Genomic DNA, 26,790 nt, shown 5'->3' on the forward strand with positions numbered 1-26,790 from the left:
TTAAATCAGGCCTAAAAATTTTTTATTTCATTTATTTGTTATTTAAGCGTACTCTTAAATTAAATACTTTCTGAAAACCGCGAATGAGATGTGTGCCTGCAGTACTCTACTGCCTTTAGTTTTCAGCAACTTGTCCTTTTTATTATTTTACCTTCTTTTCTCATAATTGTATTTCATTTTATTTGTTATTTACCGTCTAATTATGTCTTGCCGCTTTTAATGTTGATGTAAAGCACTTTGAATTACCTTGTGTTGAATTGTGCTATATAAATAAACTTGCCTTGCCTTATGTGTGTAATCAAATGTTTTTATGAAGCATACTAAATAAACAATGTTCTGATTTTGCTGCTGTTTGCCTGTAATGAGCTAGGATAGGCTCCAGCAGACCTCTGTGATCCTGTACAGGATTTAGCAGGTCATTTTATTAGTTCAGGAACGGATAGTTACACACAAACTGGCTAAGCATATGCAATAAATAACTGTTCTGTGAAGAGATGAGAAATTAGAAAATGTGACAAAAAATGGAAAACTGTAGCATTAAATTCAAAATGACGATATGTAAATGATAAATATTTGAAAAATATGTCAAACCTTTGCGTTAAAGCAGAGAAGTGGGAGGTGTACCACTTGAACTACAAGACACATATTGGACTACAGAATGACGTCATCACCACGCACCTGTACAGAGAAGGACCACGTTATTCAGGATGATTTATGGTCCCGCGTTACACCGACGCAGAGCCTACGCCGTAGGTACTGCGTCGATTTAACGCGGAACCATAATTCAGGCTTTAGTCTTCTAGTCAACAATGCATGTTATTGCAACGGTGAGAGGTGTACGGGTTTATTTATCAGGACAAACTTGTTTTAAAAGGCTCGCAACTGGAATAATTTCGTCTTTGAAGAGCGTTCACCCGTTTCTTGCTCGTCCTCGATGCCTGCAGACATCTGTGGAGAACTCAGTTGCTGCTACAGAGAAATCGTCGGACTTGGCGACAAAATGTGATAAACGCAAAAATCACGACACTGACGAACCAGAGACGAGTGTTAAGGGCAAGAAGCGGAGAGGAGCGGGAGGGAAGAAGCTCCGTCCGGGCGACAGATACATCCCACCCCCGCAGAAGCGCAACCCGGGGGTCAGCTTCAACCAGGAGCATTTCAATGAGACGTCCTACTACTTTGAGGGGGGGCTAAGGAAGGTCTTCCCCTACTACTTTGACTTTAAAACCCACTGCAAAGGTCGGTGGATTGGGAAGACCCTGGAGGAGGTGTTTAAAAACGAGTTTAGAAGTCAATCTATGGAGTATTATCTGAAGGTTGCCAAAGAGGGTCGTATCAGGATGAACGAGACACCTGTGGAGGACCTAAGCTTTGTTCTCAGGGTCAGTTCTGTAAATAATGTTCATTAATATAATTTATATCTTTTATTATGCCCGTTTCTAAAAGTTTAAACTTCCAATTATACATTGTAAGAGGGGAATATTTTTTTTCCTTTTTGTCTTTCTTTTTTTCTTGTTTTTTTCTTCTTCTTTTTCCTTATTTTTCTTCATTTTTCCTTTTTTAATCTCGACATTTCAACTTTTTTCTCGACATTGTACTTCAACATTAATCTTGACATTTTGACTTTTTTCTCGACATTTTGACTATTTCCTCGACATTTCAACTTTTTTCTCAACATTTCGACTTTTTTCTCGACATTTCGACTTTTTTCTCGACATTTTGACTTTTTCTCAACATTTCGACTTTTTTCTCGACATTTCGCCATTTGCCTCATTCTAATACAAGACTTTTCATTTTTTACGGCTCCAGACATATTTGTTTTTTGTCTTTCTTTCTCTTTTATTTTGTTTTTTTTTCTTCTTTTTTCCTTATTTTTCTTCCTTTTTCCTTTCATTGTTAATCTCGACATTTCAGCTTTTTTCTCTCGACATTTCAGCTTTTTTCTCGACATTTCGACTTTTTTCTCAACATTTCGACTTTTTTCTCGAGATTGTACTTCAACATTAATCGTGGCATTTTGACTATTTCCTCGACATTTCGACTTTTCTCGACATTTTGACTTTTTTCTCGACATTTTGACTTTTTTCTCGACATTTTGACTTTTTTCTCAACATTTCGACTTTTTTCTCGACATTTTGCCATTTGCCTTCTAATACAAGACTTTTCATTTTTTACGGCTCCAGACATATTTGTTTTTTGTCTTTCTTTCTTTCTCTTTTTTTTTTTTTTTTTTCTTCTTTTTTTCTTCCTTTTTCCTTTCCTTTTTAATCTCGACATTTCAACTTTTTTCTCGACATTTCAACTTATTTCTCGACATTTCGACTTTTTTCTCGAGATTGTACTTCAATATTAATCTTGACATTTTGACTTTTTTCTCAACATTTTGACTATTTCCTCGACATTTCGACTTTTTTCTCAACATTTTTACTTTTTTCTCAACATTTCGACTTTTTTCTCGACATTTCGCCATTTGCCTTCATTCTAATACAAGACTTCTCATTTTTTGCGGCTCCAGACATATTAGTTTTTTCTGTTTTTGGTCCAATAAGGCTCTTTCAACATTTTGGGTTGCCGAACCCTGGTCTAGATTAAAGGAAGTTTGTAATATGATGGATAAAACTTTTTTAGATTAGATTGTCCTTTATTCCTCCCTCAGTGGGGAAATTCGCTTTGTGCAGCAGCAGTACACTCAACACACACATGCAGGGAAAGGGTAAAAAAGTAAAAAATATATACTTACAAAATATATACACTATATACATTAGAATGAAAATAAAAGTGGTGCAGTATGAGAAAGAAAGCGTGCAAAAAAAAAGCAGGTAGGATGTTAATGAGGTAGACTGAGAGCAGGCCTGGTTGTAGAGTCTGATGGCAGCGGGGAGGAAGGACCTGCGATGCCTCTCAGTGACACATCGCGGGTGATGAAGCCGGTCGCTGATGGAGCTCTCCAGGGCTCTGACAGTCTCATGAAGGGGGTGGGAGACATTGTCCATGATGAATGACAGCTTAGCCACCATCCTCCTCTCCCCCACCACCTCCACAGGATGGAGACTGCAGCCCAGGACAGAGCCGGCTTTTTTCACCACTTTGTCCGGTCTCTTCCTCTCTGTTTACATAAACCTAATTTTAGATGGTCTTCTCTTCATCATGATGTCAGTCCGTGAGAAGCTAAATGTGTTTTTATTTTCTCCACAGGATAAAGACGTCATGAGGAACACCGTGCACCGCCATGAGCCACCTGTGGTTGACACGCCTCTAGAGATCCTTGCAGATGATGGTGAAGTGCTGGTGGTGAACAAACCCGCCTCCATCCCTGTTCACCCATGTGGTCGTTTCCGCCACAACACGGTGATCTTCATCCTTGGTAAAGAGCGGGGCATCTCTGAGCTCCATACCGTCCACAGACTGGACAGGCTCACCTCTGGAGTCCTGCTGTTTGCCCGGACGCTTGAGACATCCCAGAAGCTGGATAAGTTGGTGAGAGACAGACAGGTATGTTGAGGAAGGTTTTGTTTTCTGTAGTGACAGACCACTGCATCTGGGCGTGGGTTGCCCTGAAACAGTCCAAGGAAGAGGCTAACTAATTGACCGCAGCCTTTGCAGTTCCTGGGGCTTTACCACAGCTGGGTTCTGGGCTCCTGCCTGGCCTTCATCCCTTCAGATTGACCAACTATGTTCATCACGCCGCAGGGATCCAGCAGTTATGAAGCCTTGGGAACTGCAGGGTTGCAGTCATTTAACTGGGCATGGGTTTGTTACTCCATACAAGTGTCAAATGTTTCTGGTCACAACATCAGAAATGAGGATGGCTGGACAGATTCTGTTAACCACACATCAGCTATTTGAGGATCCTGGAGGTTCTTTACTGGAGCTCCGTCAGTCCTCGTTTCAGCTCTGTTAGTACTTATTTTAAATATAGCCTATAGGTTGGCAAAATATCAGAGGCTCCTAGAGTTGGTCAGTCAAAGCCCAATTGATCCTTGTTTCAGGTTCAGCAGTACACATTTCACATATTTGGGAGTGAAATCGAAAGCCAGGGTTGATAGAAAGATTTGATCAGAGTGACTGGAAGGTAATGTTAGTTAGCATCATATCTTAGCGTGAGCATGGCCAAGCTAAAATAGCTAAATTTGTGATAAGGCTGGATTCAGACAGCAGTAGGGATGGGCGGTATGGACTAAAAAATGTATCACGATAATTTCTGGCATTTATCCCGATAACGATAAAAATGACGATAAAAAAAATACCAATTCAACTCCACCTTTGTAACTATAAATCTATCACCACATTCAGTCTTTGGAGCCAAATCACTGCTGTAAAAGAATATTAAATGCTACTAAACGTCATCAATGGGAATTTATCGTTCTTTTTCCCTTCCTTCCTTCTTTCCTCCTGCTCTCTCCTTCCTTCCTTCCTTCCTTCCTTCCTTCCTTCCTTCCTTCCTTCCTTCCTTCCTTCCTTCCTTCCTTCCTTCCTTCCTTCCTTCCTTCCTTCCTTCCTTCCTTCCTTCCTTCCTTCCCGTACGTTGTGCGTGGATTTAACACAGAACCATCCTTAATTTTTTCCTTCCTTCCTTCCCTCATTTTTTCCTTCCTTCCTTCCTTCCTTCCTTCCTTCCTTCCTTCCTTCCTTCCTTCCTTCCTTCCTTCCTTCCTTCCTTCCTTCCTTCCTTCCTTCCTTCCTTCCTTCCTTCCTTCCTTCCTTCCTTCCTTCCTTCCTTCCTTCCTTCCTTCCTTCCTTCCCGTACGTTGTGCGTGGATTTAACACAGAACCATAAATCATCTTTACACAAAAACGTCATCAATGGGAATTTATCGTTTTTACCGCGAGATGACAAATTCTTATCGTGAGGAATTTATTTGACGGTATATCGTGAACGGTAAAATATCACCCATTCCTAGACAGCAGCGTTGGATGTCAAAATGAATTGTGGGTAGTGTGCGTTGCATTGATTGTGTTGCCTCCATTAAAAGTTGGAGGATTTTAAATTTTTCCACACGTGCGTCAGCCTAACCCTGACCTTATCAAACTGCTCCTCCACTGCTAGAGCCTAGCCAATGGAGTTAGGGCAACAGTGAAAGCGTTTTTGTTATTTTTTCCGCACACATCGGAGGACATGGGAGAAAAAAATCATCATTGCTGTCTTCAGTCATGAAATTCACCGCGCAGTCAGTGCTTCGTATTTCAGATGCATCCAAACACAGTACGCAAATGTCCTGTGGAAAGCAAAAATAATCCCAGGCCTTGGACCAGAAGTGTAGGACACACACTCCGTTGTATATTCTCACTTGTATATCCAGAGCTATGGTGGGCGTGTGGGCTGAGCGGAGTCAACTCCTCCTAATACACTGTTGCTCAGTGGTCCCCTAAAGGGCTTGAAATCATCTCTTCTGAAAACGTAATTGTGACACCACAGAAGGTCCAGTTCTTTTTGTGACACCAAAAAAAAGTTATCGGCTTGATAAAATACAATAACATTTTCTCTCCTCTTCAGCTTGAAAAGGAGTACGTATGTCGAGTGGAAGGTGAATTTCCTGAGGATGAAGTCATCTGCGAGGAGTCTATTCTGGATGTTTCCTTCAGAGTTGGCCTCTGCAGAGTTGACCCAAAGGGAAAGGAGTGCCGAACTGTTTTCCAGCGGCTCAGCTTCAATGGTAGAACAAGCGTAGTCCGCTGCTTGCCCCTCACTGGCCGGACCCACCAGATCAGGGTTCACCTCCAGTACTTGGGCTTCCCCATCCTCAACGATCCCATCTACGGTTCCTCAGCCTGGGGTCCTCACAGGGGTAAGAGGGGACTTGTGGAGAAGTGCAATGAGGAGTTGCTGCAGGCCTTGGTAGAGGAGCATCGTTCACAGGAGAGCTCACACCTGCTTGATATCACAGATGACTGCACAGAGGGAAAGAGGGAGGAGGGGAAAAAACACGGAGACTCACATGAAAAGTCCGATGGCTCCTCTGAACGTGACAAGAGTGGAGGAAGTTGTGAGGCACAAGTAGGTTCTTGTGATGGTGACAAAAAGCTACATGGCTGTGAAAGTGTAAATGTGAACACTAACAACACCTGGAATAAAGAACCAGAGAATCCTTCACCAGCAACATCAAATGGAAATCAAAGCGATGCAGCCGACTCGGCTCAGAAAACTCCTTCAGGGACTCGAGACCACCTGTGTAGTGAGTGTAAACTGGTGCGACCGGACCCCACGAAGAAGGAGCTCATCATGTATCTCCATGCTTTACGCTACAAAGGACCTGATTTTGAATATTCCACTTGTTTACCTGTGTGGGCCAAAGAGGACTGGGAGGAAGAGGACTAGTAGCTTTGATTCAATGATTCAAGGAGTTGCTATGGTCATTCCAGCATATGTTAGACATGGCATAGAATGAAATTTGTTTCCCTGGTCCCAGAGCAAGCCCCTCCAAAAAAGAAAAAGTATATACAAATACAATAAAAATTAAAAAATAAATGAATACTAAAAATATAATAATCCTTCATGATGCAGGAGGCCCGTTTTAAATGTCCGTGGTGGTGGCTAGGCTGTGTCCCACAGCGCTCTGTGCAGCTTTCACCACCCTCTGCAGAGCTTTGTTGTGCCAGACGGTGATGCAGGAGTACAGGACACTTTCCCCCACACATCTGTGGAAGGAGGCCAGGACTGAGCTCCCCAATTCAGCACGCCTCCGCCTCCCTAGGAAGTAGAGCCACTGGTGTGCCTTCCTGACCAGGCTGGAAGTGTTGGTGGTCCAGGTAAGGTCTGCCCCTTCTGAAGTCCACCATCATCTCCTTGGTCTTCTTCGTATTGATGCAGAGGTTGTTTTCTCTGCACCAAGATGCGTCTGTGACCAGAAATCCTTTGAATGTTTTTTTTTTAATGCTTTTATTTTGCTATTCTCGGTTCCTCAGTACGTTCTCTGAAGGTGGCAGTAAATTCTTTGACATTTTTGCTGCTGTTAGCATTTAATATAGAAGGCTTTCTTATTTTACTTGAAGGGCCGCTTGAATTTAATGCCATCCTTGAAACCTTACATTGTCAGTTATAACAGCAAAGATTTGAAATAAATTCAGAGACAATCTGCTGGAAAATAAGAGTTTTTTTATTTATTCTTTCAAGAAGTTCACATCACTGACAGTGGTATATAATGGTGGTGGTGGTGACCTCGAAGCCTATGATTGATTTCTTTTGTGTTGTTTCTGTTGAGTGATTTAAAGTGAAGACTCATTGACAGTTAGTCACTGTACACTCAATGATGGAAAAAAACCTGCTCATATGCACTTTTCATGAAGATATTATCAAGGTCATCATGCTGAACCACCGTCACTGCCACTTCAAAACCTCTGAGTTTCATACTTAACATCACATAACGGACCATAAATATATCTCCTTTTACTTTGCACAAATCATACACTTTCACTCTAAAACAAGACATTTGGCACTTACTGTTCATGTCATAAATACTGAGCTGCACAGAACCAGGTGATTACATTTTAGCAGTGGGATGGTCTGAAGATAAAGGGTGTTTAAGTTTTTACACAAACTGCTGACAATGTGTGGACAATCCAGTTCAGGCAGTATTAGTTGCCTTTTTAATCATATCCCAAATAGGATATTGTCCGTGTGTCCACATGAGAGACAGTCTTACTACACAAAATAATCCAGAGTAGGTGCACAGTGATCATTTAAAAGGTACACTTAAGAAATCCAAGTATTTGATTTCAGTTTTCATCGTGTATGGTAAACAACACCACAGGCTTTTGCATTGATGCCAACATTATATATATTATAGAACTTTAAGAAAAAAAATAGGTTTAGAAAACCAGAAGAGGCTTGCAACACATTGTCTGTGCAATTACCTTCTTTTTATGCATCTCTCATCAGTTTCACTTAGATGTTATCAAGGCTGGCTGTTGAACTGCAGTGAGTGACTGTTGTCAGTTTTGCAGTAAAACTTTGTAGATCCATGTTATTAGCAATTTTACAGCCATTTTGGTTGTTTTGAATAGTGGCATTTGGACGCTCCTGTGAAAGTGCATAAACCCCGCCCCTACCCCCGCCTCCTTACAATTGTACTGGTGGAAGTGGGGGGGGATGGGATGGGCGCCAGACCTATTCGATGAGAGAGAATATCTGCGGCCAAGCTAGCTGCAGCAGCTCAGAATATTATATTAGCTTTTTTTGGAAAATATAAAATGATTTTTTTTTCATTATTACTATTATTATTACTATTATTCCAAAATTAAAGTATACTCTGACATCCTTGACCATGGAATAGTATATACACCTCAATGTGCCCAACATATATAAACATATATCATGTTTTATATCTGTAATAGAAAACATTTTCCACTCTTAAAATCTGTACATACAGTAAGTAAACATTATTTTTGAAACTTCATTAAAGAGCATGACTTTTAACTTGACAGTGAAACATAAAAGCAGGCCATGACACCACAAATGACACCCTGCTTCTGATTGTAAGCCTCTGATTGCATGGTTACAAACAACTAACTGGACACATCACAACAGAGTGCAAAACTGACAGGAGTTAAATGGCAGTTGTTTGCTTCTCTAGATGTGAAAGTAACTGAAATGTGTGTATAAAATTATGTGTCATACAGGTACGCGCAATGCAGTTTTATATCAGTTTGTCCCATTTATATTTGGTATTTTCATGCCAACAATCTCAGGAGTTTAGATTGGAAAAAATTCTTAAAACTATACTCCAAATATTCTCAGAAACTATGGATTTCTGATTACTAAACTGATCTTTTTTTCCTCAGTTTTATTGAAACCTTGATAAAAATGAGCAGTTGGTGATAAACGGGAAAGCCAGACTTCAAAATATTTGTATCAGAGTCCACTGAAGTTGATTTTTAAATTTGTAACATTTTGTTTCTTTTTTTCAAGAGGATCCATATTATGAACTGGGAGGGCTCGGTCGATAACTATAGACCCAAATCCATGAGTAAAACAAGGCTTGTTGGGAGTTCCAGCATGGTGCGCATAGTTTACACTGTACACTGTACTATAGCTGTTAAAAACCAGGCTTTGCAGAGTGCACAGGCTCAGAAGTTAAAAAAGTCCCAGGCACAAAGTAAATTCAAGAGGCAGCAGGTGTATTAAAGATGCTTTCTATGTTAATGACATGCCGCAGCTTTGATTTCAGGTGGTGAAAGTCGTAGCTGAACAGAAAGCGTTCGCTCTCCTCTGCTTGAGTGAGAACTCACGCTTTGATTTAAGCCTTTTCTAAAGAAACGCCCATGCTGTGATCTAATTTGTAAAAGACAATGACACAACCTTAACGGCAACATTAGACAAACATGCTTTCACTAGTTCAATTTGCAGTTGGCTTATATTTCCTTTGAGTATTATACAAACATCTATTTCATTTATTAAGTAAAATATTTATTTCACTTAAAGGAGCTTGAGGCAGGATTTATGAAAAAAATGCGTATATGTTTTAAGTTTTCTAGTAATAATGTCAGATGAAGCGTTCCAAACCAAAAAGAATGAGCCCTCTAGTGTATCTCTCCGTTGCCTTGAACAGGCTGTGTGCTGCAAAATGTGCTGCAATTCCGGGCCGGAATTTCCCGGGCTGTCCTGCGGATGTGACGTCAAATGACGCTGCATGCGCGTTCTCCCGTGCCGGCTTCGCTGTTGGCTGCAGTACCCCCGACGGTCGTCGTGGCGCTAATGAGTCTCATTTCTTATTCTTGCCTCAAGCTCCTTTAAGTTTCAAACATGAATGCACAGTGTTTGCAGAAGTTTCCCCCGTCATTTCTCAGCATGTTGCTTCTGTTTGTCCATCTCGCTTTATCCAAACGTCTGGTAAGTCAGGCTTACTGTTTGGCAAAATTACCATTTCTTCACTCCGACTGGTGCGGTCCTTACCGCAAGACTCATAAACGGTTTCTTTCAGAGAGAGTCGAAGTGTATCTCTCTTCCCATTGAGGTGTCCCGGTTTTAGCTGAACCTCTGCCTCCCCATCTTGTTCCTGCAGGTTGGAAGACCCTGCTTCAATGTCACTGAGACATGTTTCACAGGAGTCCTCCAGACCCTCCCAGGAGCTTTGAGAATGGGAGGAGAGGGGCCCCTCAGAGTGATACTGACTTTCCTTTGAGATATTTTGAGCCTTGCCGTGAGATGGCTGCTCAGTGGTCTCTAGTGTGTGACTGAGGAGGCTTGATGATGAGGAGTAGGATGTATTGCTCCACTGTTTAGCTCTAACTGACTGACCCCTACAGGTTTTACACAGCAGCTCACTTCTAGCTGCATCTTCTTGCACTAGGCCTACTGGACGTAGGATATGTTCTCTATAAGGAGATGAGGTCTGCAGGGCTGGTGGCGGCTGGCAGATCTGATGGCTGCACATCTCTTCACTCTCTTTATACACGCTATTCTTGCCCACATCTCCCCCACTGTACTCAATCTCATCAGAGAGCACAGAGGGCCGGTTGGACAGTTTACTGGTGCAGGTGCTGTTCTCAAAGCTGTCACTTAGCCGATAAGCCAATGGCTGCAGCTCGTACTGCTCTGCCCCCGGGTTCACACCACCCCCTCGTCCTGTCTGTTGCTGCTGATGATGGTGGTTGGGGTTGAGGTAACCACCTGCCTCTCTGTCAAAACTCCTCCTCACCCTGGATCTGCCAAAGTCCCCATTGGCAGCTGAGGCAGATGACGAACAGGGTTCAGAACAAGAGGTAAGCGTGCCGTCCGTCTGCTCTGAAAAACATGGTAGCGTTATCGTCCCACAATTTTTCTGGGGTCCAAAAAAACAGCACATGGATTGGAAGAAAAACGTTGCAAATCCACATGCAACACATTTCACCAAAAATAGGAAAATCCCAAGCCTTCTGAAATGTAAGGCTGTGGCTGGAAGCATGACAATTCCCATGAAGAAAAATGCACCAGAAACTATTGCTACAGGGCATCCCATCCTCTTCGTGGAGTGTGCAACTTTTCCAATTTTCTCAGAATGAGGAGCTAAGCTATAGGATATGCAATAATCCGCAATGAAATCAATAGACAATCCCGCAGCTGAAGATATAAACAAAGCTTCAATGCTGCTCAGCTGCCATTCAAGGAGAACAAGTAGGCCAACGGTGACAAACACACTCCCCCCTACAGCTACAGTGGCATATACGCTCAGTGGGATATTCCAGGTGGTTAACAGAAACAAAGCAAACGTAAGAGCAACTGAGAAGCCAGCTACTACCAGAGTCTCAGAACTTAAAGACTGTTGTAGATCAAAAAGAGACAGGGGACTGATGAACCAGCCATTCTCCAGACCTGGTGGTGCTCCTGAGATTTCTTTGTTAAACCATGTCAGGATTTCTCTGTAAAAAACACTGGTCTTGGTGAAATTAAAGCTGTACAGGTACGTGGTTTTGAAGGCCAACACAAGGGCAGCGACCTTGCCGTCTGGTCCAAAGTACAGACCTCCCCTGTGTGCCAGATGGCTCTCAGCATACCTGTCGGCCAGCATCATACTAAGGCAGTTCTCAAAAAATGTGGGAGGGTAGGGGAAGGGGATGCTATTACAGCAGATATTAAGAGCATCATCGCTTTCTGAGCACCGTCTGACAGATACCCAGCGCAACAGCTGCTCTACAAGACATATATTGTCTAATGTGACATCTTTATCCTCAGGTGATGGAGAGGAGTAAAAGCTTTGGTTCTGAACTCTTCCACATAGATCCCTCAACCAAACCTGAGCTTCAGGTCGGCTCATGTTAAAGTCAGGGTCAAGAATTAACGAGCCATTGCTTCTTGGGTTGAAGTGATCCCCATTATCAGTTGGTTTGACTCCCCAAACAAGCATTAATGTGACAGGCTTATCCTCTCCATTTCTTTGTCTTTCAAACATAAACATGTGACGGTATTCAGCATCGTATCTCTCAAATGGATGACTTGAGCGGAAGAGCTGAATCACCTGGCTGTCAAGAGTTGGCAGCTGCATGCCTGGGTCAACACAGGACATGTACACGCCCCCTGCTGCCAATACCGCAAACCAGCACACCCAGATATACCGAAACTTTATCACTCCACAAGGCAGAATTTTTAGAAATAATAAGTTATAGGTGTCTGCGAGACCTTTTTTTATTTCTCTCAGCTTTTTTACTATGGTGAAGAGCCATCTCTTGCGTGGACTTGAATCCCAGAAGCCACTGGTGTCTTTGGAGCAGCAGGGCTTCCATGCTTGCACTGTTGACGACACAGATGTAATCTTTCTGTGGCGATCGCGCAAGACGAAAGAGCAAGGGAGCCACACCAAGGCCAAGAGTGAATTGATGAAAGAGGCAGTTCCTAGGTATATAGAGAAACATCTGATCGCTGGGATGCTGCTGAGATAACCCGCGCAAAATGCTGCGCTGGAGGTTAACCCTGATGCTGAAATCAAATAACCGACTTCCTGCAAAGCTCTGTTAACTCTCTTCCCCAGAGAGGCTGAAGGGTTTTGTGATAGCTGCAGATTCCAGAAGTCAGCAAAAACAAAAACATGATTGGAGCAGCTTCCTAGGAGAATGAGGCCTGCCGAGAGGTTGATCACGGGAAAGAAAGTCAAACGAAATGCTACTTTGTAGAAGAAGTAGGAGGTGAGGAGCGAACCTGTGATAGCCAGCACAGATAATGCTACTATGAAGACAGAGTTCAGATAGAGAGCCATAGTGAACAAAAGGGATACAACAGCCAGGACAGGGTATACTGAGTCTCTCGCCAGGTAGTATTTGAACACGGTCTTCTTGATGCCAAAGTCTATGCCAGTGATGGTTGTATTGTTGTGGCTGAGGCCCCTGCTTTCAAGACTCTTCATGTATATCTCCATCATGTGCTCTCCTTTGACGATGGGCAGAAATACAAGACTGTACTTCAGCGTTGGGATTTGGTACTCAACAGTCTGTGGGCCGAGGAAGTCTTTGTCAACGAGGAAGTGCAGGATTTGGAACACCACATGCGATTGTTTGCAGCGGGAGGGAACAGAGGAGCAGCTGCCATGTTCGGGTCTGTCAGCACAGGTCTCCACGAGATGCCCTTGGTGATAGTGTGGGGCACACTTCCGGAGAAGGCTTAACGACTCAGAAACCTGTTGTGAAAGACAGATGATGTAATTAGAGACGGTACTGAGTTGCTCTGATTATTTCACCCACTTCTACACCTTCCCTAAATGGCCTGAAGCTTAGCCTGGCCAGCCAGTCTGGTCCATCTGGATATGACTTTGATTTTCAGGGGTTAGTACAGTACCAATACCAAAGACAGAAGAAACTGCTTCTGCATTGTGAAGGCATAAAACCAGTCAAAGAAAAAAAGCCTGCAAGATAGAGGGAGCAACAACCAAACCCCCATCAACACAAGACATCCAAGATGCATGTAGTGGAGTTGAAATGTTAGTGACTGTTTTCAGGTTTGAAGCAAACATTTGCGTATCCAAAGAGTTATTAGCAGTTCTGCAGCCATCTTGGTTGTTTTGACTCGTGGCTCTTGGATGCTCTGGTAGAACAGGTAGCCTACCAGACCCATTTTAATGAGAGTGAATTGTCTCAAAGTAAATGGGAATGGCTGGTCAGGCTCTGTGAAGCTGTGCGACCACAGGTTATATGAAAATTAAATGAAAAGGTCTACCCCACTTCAACAGATACATGGCAGTTTTTACTTTTCTAACTCAAACAGCGTGATATGTTGTTAATTTGTCTGGCCTAGTGTCCCCACTTGATATTGTAGAAGGTAAAAAACAAACAAAACAAAAACAACAAAAAGATTCTGTTGCAAGATCAAATGCATTTATGTAACTAAAGGTTTGCCAAATTTGGTACTAACCATTTATATATATCCAAACTCATACACAATAAACATTGCAGAAGATAGCCCACAGCTTTATAGCGACAGGTAAACATAATTAATTTTTGCATTTAGCATCATGATCTAACAAGACAAATAAACATTATGCAACAGTGTATTTTATACCAACCGCAATCATTTCCTAAACCTTTTGTAATAGTTTAAGACACCAAAACAAAGGGAGGTTTAGAAAAAAAAATAAGTTAATCTGCAATTCAATTTAATTTGCTTGTGGTTAATTCTCAAAATGAGTATAAAGCTCCAGTACTTGCTGTGAGGTGAGGCTGAGGCAGCAGGAAGCATTGGAAAGGACAGCCAAGTAATTCCCCAGCGACCAGCTGGGACAACAGCCGCTCCTGGACGTTCCCTCAGCTTCCACCCTCACATGCTGCTGGCACTGGTCCTGGAACTTGGCCTGAGAGCGAATCTGATTCACAAAAGTTATTTTGAAATCATGCCCATGGTTTGAAACCATTTCACGAAAAGCAATTAATTCACATAACATGGTAGAAACAGAATTTTTAATGTTTTTGAGAATTGGGGTCCTACAGTGTAGGATGCAACTTATGCGTGACACAAAAAGATAAGCATGAGGTTGAAGATTAGATAATACAGAAATTTGGGGTCCAGACACACCAAATCGCAAGTCTGTGTGTTGCATATCTTGTTTATTTTATTTAGTTAATTAAAATTTAATCTTTAAGATACATTGTAGGCTTTTTCTCAGTTTTTTCTGCAGTCATGCCCACAATCTGAGCTAAAATGTATTACCATACATTATTTATTATGACTGCAGCCATATTGACAACATAGAAATGAATGCTCAAACTGACCAAATGTGTTCACATTGCTTAAAAAGCAGACTATTTGACATAACAATTAGCTGTCACTAAAAATGAAAGGTCCATATACACCCAATCATAAAAATAAGTATTCCAATGGTTTTCCCATGCTCTGAAACCATGAAACAGACACCAAGTTTGCATTTCTAGCCCATTTGGTTCAAAGGTTATCACCAAGCTATGTTTTGATAAGTGGCCAATATTAAGGCGGCCATATTGAATTTCCAGCAAAAAATTGGCCAGGTAGTCCATATAGGTTGTGTTCCTACTGGGTCATAGATATTATTTCTGGTGGACTACCTTTTATAGCAGGGCAAATGCAGCACACTAAGAAAACAGGGGACTTGCCCCCCGGGTAAGAGGACAAATGCAAGAAGAAGCCAAAGAAAGGTAAGGAGGGAATAGATCAAAACAAACCCTGGATTGCTCTATCTCACACATGGCGTGAATCGCCTTCAGGCTCCAGAGATTGGCTGAATTTTCTGATCGAAACACCAGCTGGGCCAGACGCTCATCTGAAGGACAAGAGGCAGAGGATTGAAGATAGAAGGACAAAATGAGCAGCAGGGAAGCATCAGGTTGTGGAGATGGTCAGAAATCTCCAAACTCCAATCAAAAGTAACTGTTTATATGCAGTGAATAAAAAGTGTTTTTAAAAGAGCTGAGCTGAACTGATCAGCATTTGCTCACCCAGAACATCACAGAGGAAGGTGTCTAGAGACGAGTCTGAAGCCAGCATCCTCTTAGTACGACTTTTGGATGACTCCTCACTGCCATTAGTCTCCCTGCTGACAACCCCCTCAGATCTAGCACCAGAAGAAAACCAGATTGGCAAAGCATTATGAGACTAAAGTTGTTGTTTTTTAAACACATGAAAATATCCTGGCTGACATGTCAATTATTTTTCACCACTTGAGGAGAACATAACAAACTATAAACTCGGCACTGACAGGTCTTCAGCTTTTTTTATGAAGGACTCAGTAGTAGTCGCTATTGGACAGAAGTCATTACACTAAATTTGGAAAATCAGGGAGGAATTCTGATGAGAAGCTAAGCATGAGGATTTTCACCATGTGAAACAGCTAAAGCCTTAAAGATTTTATACTACTCATTTAATCAAGCAGACACTGTATTAGATAAGCTTCCCTTGCATCACTCTAGTCTCCAATTACAAGCAATACTAGTAAAGAACCTCTGCAATGTTGTATTGTATTATACTGCAATACATGTTGCAAAATGAGATGTGGGGGAAAGAAATGTAGTTAAAAATATTTTTGTGCAAAAGTGGTCTCATTAGACATATAGTATTTAGACAATTTGGCGTAAAATATGTGTAATACAACATTCACTTTAACCGTAGCCTCTGTAGCCTTTATTTTGTTAGCAAAACAGCTTGGCAGTTTGCCTAGCTCCTGATCAAAATTCCTCTGAGATTTTCCAAACTCTGAGCGCTTCGACTCCAGTCAACTGTGGGAAAGTACTCATGAATAAAATCATATGATTCCACATATTAAAAAAATATATTCCCTTTAGAAAACAATTGCTATATCTAACAGACATGCAACATTAGCTATTGAGATGTTTCCAAATGTGCTAGTATCTGGCTTACCATAAACGTTTTTGTTCAAATTGCATCTAATAATTTAGCAGATCCTTTTATTTAAATCTATTATAATGGCAAAGGATACGTAAAATGGATTCAAAGGTGAAGGTTTGTGCAGATTAGGTGTGCTGTTTGTAGAGAAGGTGTTCTGGGTCCTGTTGAGGATAGAAAGGGCCACCTCTGCTCTGATTTGTTATGGTAGCTTATGAAAGCAAGAAAAGAAACCAACTTTGAAGGGGGAAAGCTTTGCACATAGGCATGCCAGTACCAAACCACCCTCCTGAGAAGAACACAGTAGTAAAGCAAGAGCATTAGTCTGCGTGACCCTAGTTTAGACACCGTGGTGTAAATCCCACAGTAACTCAGTTGCAAATTTGGTGAGATGAGTGATTCAATCAGCCGTGAGTAGTGGAGTAACATGTGTGCTTTTTTGTCTGGTCAAACACCAGATTTATCAACTCATGCTGGGCCGTCTGTAGAGGTCTCACTTTGCATGCCATAAGATTTGCTGGAAGAGAGTTGAAGTAATCAGAGCGAGAGAATTACTGTGGCGTGGGCCAAGAGCCGAGTGGCAAGCTGAGTCACACACATCCTGATTTTCCTTGTCTGATGCAACATGACCAAAAGACAGATAAGACACTGGCTGATGAGGACAACTGGCATTAATCTTAACTGAAATGTTTCTTGCAGCCTTTGTTGTGGACGAAGCTGAAGAGGCACTTTTTATATTGATTCTCTGTTGGACTGAATGGCGGGGAAAAAAACGTCTAAGCTTTTGTTGGTTGGAACGATGCCTGAAGAGCGGAAACAGTTGCTGTTCAGAGAGCTGACACTTAAAATCTCCATAAAGGTTACGTGAACTGAATAGCTGATCCTCTACTTTGTACACAGATCAATATTTTTTACAAACTGTCAATATGAACTTTCTCAGTGGAGCAATCTTTTGATAGTAAGCCACCATTTTATACTTAAGTATATATAATAGAATTTAATGCAATAAAGCTGTGATGCAGTCTCCACTGCTTTCACATATTCATATGTATGTAGATCATAGCTTTTCTTGTGTCTTTGGTTTGGAAAAGAAAAGTGGACCATCATATAATGGATCATTATAGATGCAGTTTTTTTTTATTTACCTCTAAAACCCCAATAAAACAAAGAAGATTTATAGAGCAGGGAAATATGGTTTGGGTTTGATCAGTCAATACATGATGCGGGCATCATGCCAAAAAGAGGACTCAATGGCCAAACTATTGATGAAGAAAATTAGTGTACAATATCAGTTTCCGTGTGTACTGTATTTTCTCAGGCTCTCAGATTGTAATAACTCCGGGGGCATCCACATTTACGTTTGCATTGTAACATTAAGCTGCACCTCACTTTAGGCTGTTGGACTGCTATGGACAGAGGTGTGAAGTCTTGGTTGAAAGAGGAGTTGTTGTACAAGAGACCATGCTAGAAATTATGTTTTGACCTGCCAGCGAACTGCCAAGACCTCAGGAAACTGTTGTATCTCCTTTAAATCTGCAAGTGCTAACAAGTCCGTGTTGACATAACACTTTAGTTTCTACTGTAAAGATTCAGCTGTTGGGCTTGGTTGTACTTTCGAGAAATATTAGTCTAACAAAAAAACAACCTATATATATATATATATATATATATATATATATATATATATATATATATATATATATACAGTATATTATATAATTTTGTTTTTTGGAGGGAGTTTATCTCCGGCTTTCAAGTTGAAAGCAACGCCTACATCTATGCAGTTTTCCCATGTAGATGCTCTTCATTACACTAAGAATCTGCTGACCTTTCACTGAGCTGCTGTGGTAGAGTGGATAGGGCTTTCCCCGGGCCAGTGTTGTCCTGGAGAACAGATAAGCTGGACAGCCGAACCCCAATGTAGGTACCCCGCGGCTCGAAACCCTGGAGAAAGATAGCACAGATAAAGGTTCACAAGCAAATACACATCAAAGGTAATTGCACAAAATTGACATTGATGCCACAGTGAAGCAGCTGCCTTTATTCATCATATTCTCCAAAAAATTAAAAAATATTATTGAAACAAAAAAAAAAACTGCATTTGCTTGCTTAGTTAGTGAGTGATGTTCTGGAAAAAAAAGCTGCTCCATAAAAGAGAAATTGTTCAGTTTTGGTATAATCACCTTATTTTCTCATGTAGATACGTGTAGAGCAGTCATCAGTGATGTTTTTTTGTGGTCTGCATGTTGCAATTTCCAGTAGGAGTTCTTAATAAATGTTTAGTCTTTACGCATGCATTTTAAAGTTCAGATGGTTTATTTAATCAAGATGACAGCAAAGATCATCTACTTCAGCACGGCTTATTGAAAGTGAGTTCAGACCAAAGTAAATGGATACGGCTGAGCTCATGAGTCATAAAAGGAGACAATAATTAAGACTCAGCCTGAGGTGGTGACAGAGGTTTCTATTGTAGATCTGACCGAGGATGACACTGGAAATACAGCAAGTCATGTTTTAGGATTACATTTTACAGATTGCTATTGTGTGTGTGTTTGTGTGTGTGTGCGTGTGTGAGAGGGAGAGAGAGAGGGAGAGAGCTTACTCACAAGCAGAGGATCAGAGAAGTCTGGCAGCGGGCCGATGAACAACCCTGCCAGTGAGAGCGCCAGAAGCAGCACGGCACAGCCCATCAGGACTGCCAATGGATAGTCCACAATCACCTGGGAATAGCTGCCATGTGGAAACCACAACACAAGAAGAGTAAGTGGCACAGCATAACATTAAACTGTGATTAATAGAATAAAATAAGACATTAAAGGGGTTTTCAGTACTTACTTTCGAATTACGCTGTAAAGTCCCCCATCCCTGCTGAAAATTGAAAATGGTATCAACAATACTAAACTATTACAAAAACTGATTGATAACAAAAACTTACACAAACTTGAAAAGGATAACACTTTAATTGTACTGACAAAATAAAGCTAGTTATTTTGTTTTGGTTTTTTTGGCTCATGTGAAGTAGATGTGAGGATTAGTGCAGAACGTGATACCACATTAATCCTCAAAAGACTATATATTCAATTCAAACTTCAAATCAATAATACTTAATTAATCCCAGAAGGAAAATGGATGAATACAAATGTAAAGGAACTTTCTGAAGTTAAAATAGGTCTATTATTGGATGGTAAGGAGTGTTTTGGTACAAACACATACTCCAGTCTTATTCAAAACTGCTTCAATCCATATTGGTTTAGTCCCTGGTGAAAGTTTTCTCTCTTTAATATATAATCACAGAGCTCAGGTTGATTAAACTCTGAAACCTTCCTTTAATTTATGCAACATTAAGTCACAGCTGGCTTGATTTCATTTAAAAGAAGAAAATCCACCTCCCAGAAGAACTATCCATCACTACATATAACATCTTGTTGACTACTCATTTACAAAAACTAAAATACAAACTGATGTTTGGGCTATCCAAGGAAATTCATGTCATCGTATCGAGTGCTGAGCAGATCCATGTTAGCTGCTTTCCACTCATTTCAGGGAATGCTAAGCTAAGCCAATTGAGTTCCATTTAAAGAATAATAAGTGTCAATTCTCCAAATCACACCTTACTGTCACCACATGACGCTGCTTGGGTTTCTGTGCTCCCCTTTCATTTGACCCGTGCAGCCAGTGACATCTCACCGCCCCGTGACACGACGCCTGTTGGCCACAAGCGCAGCTGTGTCCCACTTTCACCACCACACCTCCTTCGGCATGATGACTGGCTGCGTTTGAATGACAGGTGTGGCAGACGTGCGCTTTGGCGGGCCCGTGATGGCGGCAGTGGGGACATTTCCTGGGCTGTGGTGAATCATAGGCTCCCGCCTGGAGAGACTGTGGTACCTAGAGGAGGAAAGAAGATATAAAGTCAGATATAGAAAAGGTGGTACGGTCACGAGAGGTAAAGAATACACCCGCTTTCTTTTTCCAATGTTTTACGGCCATATTCCCTACCCTACCCTGAGTATTTTGGAACACAGTCAAACCCAGTGATCCAAAGCAACAGATGACGCCGTGTCTGAGAAATAAGCCCAGATCATTACCCCCCCACCGCCTTGCCTGACAGTTGGTATGAGGCGTTTGCGTTCATATGCTGCATTTGGTTTTCATCAAATGTGGGGCTGTAAATAACTATAACACTCCAACACGTGTCTTTCCAAAGAACATTGTTACAGAAATGGTTTGATTTATGAGATGCTAAAAGAAGCCTGTACAGTCCGTAGTTCTGGGATTTTGATCTTTTTATTTTGTGTGTGTGTGATCTCGAGGTGAACTTAGGGTGAGATGTTCCCTTCTGTGAAGTTTGGTTGTTGCCTTCAATGGTTTCTGCTGGTAACTAATGTTACTCACAGCAGAATGAATAGCTGTAAACCTTACCTGATTGATGGGCTCAACAACTACTCCTCTAAGATCAATGCCAATGTGTTTTTTTAGTCTTGGCATTGCGCTAACACACACCTGAATGTGCCAGGCCAGCGAACTGCCAAGACCTCTGTTTTTTTAGGGGTAATCAAACCCGCTGCTGATCAATTAATCACGTGCCCCTGATTTCTACGTACTTCTTATTTCTATAGAAGTCGAAGTGGTATATCTATTTTTGTCCATAGAATGATTCTGCACTTTAGATGTTTTTTTTGTGAAATAAATAAACAAATGTAATAAATTATTGTTGATTTCAAGGTTTGTTTCAAATCAGTTTTAAGACTTGGCAAGGGCCTTTGTTATTATATTTGGTGCATAACACTGTGGAACTGAAAGAAGATTTACTTTCTTTTTTACGTGACTGTATATCAACCTTCATTCGGGTTTTGACTGACAGATAGATAACACTTGGCCCTGCCTCCCAAGTCAAGCACCTATTTTAATATGCCTCCATATGTCTATGCTGCACAGCAGGTTCAGGCGTACTTGGTGATAAAGTTGGAAGGAGGAAGAGGGCCTGCCAAGGCTGCTGCAGCTGTCACAGAGCTCCTCTCCGGACTGGATGACTGTCAACTGGGCCTCAGCAGAGCTGTCGGGAGGGCACAGAGAAACCATGGGGATCTCACTGGTGGGAGAGAAGAAATATAAAAATATGTAAATGCAAAAAACAGGAGAGAATACATGACTCGCATAAGGGATGACGGCGAGTAGTTAAAGATTAAACCCAAACTCTAAACACTGACTGACGTCTCAGTTTCTAAACTACACTTCTTGGCTCGGCTTTGGCAAAACAATGAGGTAAAGAGTGGATTTGTGGGTAACACACTGTAGCCCCTGAAGGCCCAATTAAAACAGGAGGGGAAGATAAGAAAAAGAAAAGAAGAGGGAGATTTGAAGACTATTTTCACATCATGGCACCATGTCATCAACTTGTAGAGGGGTAGCCGGCTCTCGTGGACAGTTAACATGAGATTATATGATGACTCATGAGTAATTACTGCAGAAATAACAACCCTGGAGCCTTTTTCTCTTTCATGCTTTCAATATCCTTTCAAGCTCTCTTTGTACTTGATAACTAATAACACCACTCCATGGATGGCTAGTTTAAGGGTTTACTGTTTTGGTCGAGATTTAAGAAAAAAAAAGAAAAAAAAAACAACAGATATAAGCAGTAAAGCAAATATGAAACAGGTTTGTTGATTCTCTGATCATTATCTGTTTTTTATGGTGTGGTAGGAAGACTTCATGCATCTACAGGTTTCAGGCGATTTGTAAAACCATCAGACAGTCAGTTCTTACACCCACACCTGTTTATGGTTTTGAGAAGCTGGAACCGATCCCAGCATGTGGAAGGGCTGCCAATCCGTTACAGACTTAACACAGACTGACAACCGTGGCTAATTTAGAGTCGGCCGTTGACATGCGAGTTTTGGACTGTGGGAGGAAAGTGGAGTACAATGAGAAAGCCCATGAAGACTGAGGAAGGTCGTTGCAAAGTAGACACACATGTTCACCCTGTGGTGCAACGGTGCAAGCTACAACACACCCATGCTATCTAACAAATCACCATAATATTCTTTTTTAATTTACTTTCTATACTTTGCTCCAATGTTTATGAAAACTGTCAAAGTTTTTTTTATTCTGATCTTGGTTTTCTCATGTTTTTTCTTGCTTTTCTTGCTTGTGTGCTGTGCTTTTCTTATGTGTATATTTTCACCCTCCTTCCCTGTCTTCCTTTTCCTCTCACTGTCTCCTGCTAGTTAATTGCCATCCTGTTGGTTATTCTTCACTCCATGGTTTATCTTTTGTAATGTCCCATCTCTGCAGCAATTTTAGTTCAGTTTTTGCTCAAATAAAGCGACTTTGTATGACTAATCCTGGCTCCTTGTCTGTGTCATGTAAAAAAAAAAGCCTAAAGCAACCTCTAATGTTACTGTACCACAAGGTCCTATATTAACACAATTTAACTGGCTTGTTTTACAGTGTAATTTTGTGTATGTGAAAACTCACTGAAATTACTAACAAATGTGCCTCAACGACTGTCTAATATTGTCTCCATGCCTCGATTGCGGGCTCTATTTTGTCTGCCAAATGCTTGTTATGTCATGGTAGTCTGGATGCAACCGCACTTCCCATTTTGTCTCCATGGCAAAATAGAAGCTCACCAGAGCCTGATTGACCTCACACAGTTTTATTTGCATACTGCAATGAGGTGCACAGATGATGAGGAGTCTGCCAGATTGGTAACTCACTCTGTATGAGCAGAGCTGATTCATCGTCAAGCTCGGTGAAGATCTGAATCCGAATTTTGCCTTCATGCAACAATTAAACTGTAATAAGATTTAAGTGATAAATACCCTACAATGTGCTCGTCAGCTGTCAGAAAAAAACGTTTGTCAACCAGATGAGCCAATTTAGGCACTGAAGTGAAAAAGTAGCACCCAAAAGTATCTGATTCAATATTGCCAGCTAACTTAAGGCCATTTGTTTTGTTATGACATGATAAACGCCATCTGTGAATGGCTCTATTGTCACTTAAATCTGCCATTACATCACTGTTTTTGAGTAATGTTCTGACCTCCGAGATTAGTATCCACAGCCAAAAGACAAAGACACACAAGGAGAGGAACTTGGAAGTCATCAATATTTCAGTATAAAATGACAGAAATAGATCCAGGAAGGTGTCACCAGGCTGCTCCAGTCACCTAGAGTGATAACAAGACTCTGGCAGAGAGCACTGATGTCAGAATAGCTGAGGCTCAGGGAGACAAGCGGGTTTTCAACAAATCACTTCTGCCAAAATGTTCTCGGGAATCTGAACCAGAAGTTGCTCTTAGTGGCAGCTCGGTACCCTGTGCACCATGTGTGTGTGAGACGAGGTGATGAAAAATACATTTTAAAGTGCTTTTAAGAGCCTGTCTAAGGTTATAAAGTGTGAAGTCCCAATGAGAGTTGAAAATGTTCTCATTCAGGCAGTTTAATCTCACCACAAACTACAACCTTGGGGTTTTATTGCATTCACATCGGTTATTGTCAGGGAGATTAAGTGAAAACACCAAATTTTATGAGCTGCTACTCTAGAAGCTCAGTTTCTAAAGTTAAAATAAAGTTGTGCAACAAGTACGATACAACTTGTATCTGAGTTGAAATGCAGCAGAAGTAGGCTCAGTAAATGTAAAGTACCTTGTTGGAGGTTGTACATTACCAGTCAAAAGTGAGTGTCAGCAGTAAACAAAGTTGAAAAAAAAACACTAGAATGTATATATGTGAGGCTAAAGGCTGTCAGCCGAACCATCTCTCCATTTGTTTATCTCCCTTTTTACAGAACACATCTGAATGCAAGTCAATGTCACGTCTTCAAACATTTACTAAACTGACAATCATTCACACCGAAGAACAACACAAAAGCTCACATTGTATGGAACCTCCCTTAAAGCACAGAGCTTTGGGACTATTACTAAATTTAAGAAAGATACCAAGAGTCTGCCTTCAAGAAGAAGACAAGACAGGACTTTTTTTTATTCTACATATATATATATATATATATATATATATATTATATTTATTTATATATATATATATATTATATTTATTTATATATATATATATATATATATATATATATATATATATATATATATATATATATATATATATATATATATATATATATATATATATATATATATATATATATATACATACATACATTTTCTATATAATAATAAATAATACCTTTATTTATAGAGCACCTTTCAAGTGCTTTACATGCAATTAAAATCAGGAAACAAACAATATATGATTCTATATATCTTGTTTTTTTATATATAGGATTTTTTTTAATTATTATTATTTCAAGAGGCACAAATGTGACATTTTTTCGTACTTTCCCATTTTTTACCAGGGCTGGGAAGCTTGAGGAGAACAAAGCAAGTGTCAGAGTGACATCCATCACCCACGGAACCAGCTGGATCCCAGCAGGACCAGGGCACTGATCTCAGAATCCCCTTTGCCAGCTGGGATGGGGTCCAGCAGACCCCTGTGATCCCAGGTGTAAGCAGGTATAGATAATGGATAGATGGATGGATCACCGAACCTCGGACAGGTGCACAGTTTGTGTGAGCTGCCCTGATTTGTGCCACCTGCTGCACACGTTTTTCAAAGGCGAGACAGAAAAACCAATATGATATTTTACCTGATAACGCTAAAATAAGTCTAAGCTGGCTGGCAACTGTTGTGTGCAACAGACACACATATTCACTATCTGTTTTGTTGAAATAACAACATCAGAAATCCTATTTTCTACCTTAACAAATTACCTCAAGCATAATCTGCTTGACGGAGTCCCACTGATTTATATTTTCTGTGGCGAGAGAAAGGTAAAACCCGCGGGCGTGTTACACGCCTTGTAAATATCATTCATTTTCTTTCATAAATCATGTCCCACGGTGAGCTTACGAGAAATCCAGCCTGAAAACAACAACCCACCTCTGGCAAGCCTGCTGAATGTCCCTTTCATCTGCAGGAGAATCATCCATCACTATCGCATCCGTGCTTTCTCCTATTACCGAGCAAGCGTCCATTGTCCTCCCGATTCGCTTGTAACATTTAATATTTCTAAAGGTTAATTCAACATTTCAAGTCATGTTGAATCTCAAACAGCTAAGCCGCTATACGTCTAAAGTGAGTCCAGGAGGATCAAAGGTACGGGCTTGTTTCTGGGGCTGTTACTCCAGCGCTGTGTGGATGGAGCTGGCCCGAGCTGCGCTCTGATTGGCTGAGCCGCCGTGATGCTGAGGACTCGCTGGTCGCTGTCCAACCGGCCGCGGTGCTGGAGCAACCAAGCGGCTGCGGATTTGCACCAGTGCCCCCGAAACTGAAAGCTGCTACATCTGCTGGTCAGTTATCATTATCATGATTAGTGTCTTCCAGCTGCTGAGAGCAGAGAAGGATAGAAAGTGGAGCCCTAGCCGAGCCTGGCGAGGTCATATCAGGTGAAATCTGCTGCTTCTCTGTGACATCAGCAGTTTAATAATTTAATTTATTTTCATTTTTCATTTCATTTATTTATTTATTCAAACAGGTTAAAACAAAAACAAAATAATCAGAATGCATAAAATGTATATACCGAAAAAAACAAAAAAACAAAGAACAACAAAGAAAACCATAAGCAAAACAAAGCAAATTAAAGAGACAAATCTATATGTAAATAAATATTTCCTGTTTGAAAGGGTGTAGGATGAAGTTTCAAAAAACTTTTCTAGTCCTACCCCTTCTAATGTTCTGTTTTTACCGTTTCTTCATTTCACACAACTTCAAAAGAAAAGCATAAAAGAAAAGAAAAAGTGGTTCAGCTGAGCAAGGCACTTTGGTCATTGGCTGTCAGTTCATGTGTCCATTTCCATTTTGTATCCATTAAGAGTAGTGTTTTTAAAGATTTGTTTAAACTTACTTAGTGATTTGCATGATTTCATTTCAACTTTACAGTTATTCCACAATTTGACTCCCTTCACTGATACACAATGGGTTTTGATGTTTGTTCGTACATGTTGTTTTTTAAAATTGCATATTCCCCTGAGATTGTGTTTATTTTCTTTTATTTGAAACAACTTCTGGATGTCTTGGGGCAACTGATGATGATTTGCTTTGTGCATGATTTGTAAAGTTTTGAAGTCGACCAGATCCTTGAATTTGAGTGTTCTCAGTTTGATGAAGAGTGGGTTTGTTGATTCTCTAAAGGCCGCTTTATTTACAATTCTTATTGCTCTTTTTTGAAGTTTGAATATTGTATCCGTGTTTGTTTTATATGTGTAACATATAATCATCTCATTTAAAGAAATTAAGTCTTAAAGATAAATGAAAACTGACTTGCTTCCAGTGGGGCGACTTTTCGTCCGGCCTTGGTCATAAATATGAATCATTTTGTGGGCCCTTGTCTCTGAGGAACCACCACTCTGAAGTGAATGGTTTATTGGAAGAAAGGCCTTAGATCAAGAAAACGAAGGATTGAAAATGTTTTTAAGAGGAGTTGAAAGTCATGTTTCACAGTCTCA

At 40.8% G+C, this 26,790-nt stretch overlaps 2 protein-coding genes across 3 annotated transcripts; one reads left to right on the forward strand and one right to left on the reverse strand.

Annotated features, from left to right (window-relative positions):
- The first annotated feature begins 745 nt into the window (after positions 1-745).
- LOC133462412 (pseudouridylate synthase RPUSD2-like) lies at positions 746-6,507 on the forward strand. Its single transcript, XM_061743647.1, has 3 exons — positions 746-1,382; positions 3,196-3,492; positions 5,495-6,507. Exons 1-3 carry the CDS (start codon positions 810-812, stop codon positions 6,314-6,316), a joined length of 1,692 nt encoding a protein of 563 aa, XP_061599631.1. The 5' UTR covers positions 746-809; the 3' UTR covers positions 6,317-6,507.
- Positions 6,508-7,108: 601 nt separating this feature from the next.
- Positions 7,109-25,461, reverse strand: disp2 (dispatched RND transporter family member 2). 2 transcript variants are annotated; one of them, XM_061743646.1, is made up of 10 exons: positions 25,226-25,461; positions 21,224-21,362; positions 19,881-20,158; positions 19,106-19,135; positions 18,877-19,000; positions 18,099-18,214; positions 15,367-15,482; positions 15,094-15,191; positions 14,103-14,261; positions 7,109-13,082 (listed from the first exon to the last, which is right to left on the reverse strand). In XM_061743646.1, the coding sequence occupies exons 1-10, from the start codon at positions 25,318-25,320 to the stop codon at positions 9,780-9,782; spliced, it is 4,458 nt and encodes a 1,485-aa protein (XP_061599630.1). In that variant the 5' UTR covers positions 25,321-25,461; the 3' UTR covers positions 7,109-9,779. The 2 variants fall into 2 exon arrangements, with proteins under 2 accessions (XP_061599630.1, XP_061599629.1); XM_061743645.1 differs by having other exon boundaries at positions 19,106-19,138.
- Between the last annotated feature and the right edge of the window lie 1,329 nt (positions 25,462-26,790).

The sequence above is a fragment of the Cololabis saira genome, chromosome 16 (genome assembly GCF_033807715.1).
Source record: "Cololabis saira isolate AMF1-May2022 chromosome 16, fColSai1.1, whole genome shotgun sequence".
Lineage (NCBI taxonomy): Eukaryota > Metazoa > Chordata > Actinopteri > Beloniformes > Belonidae > Cololabis > Cololabis saira.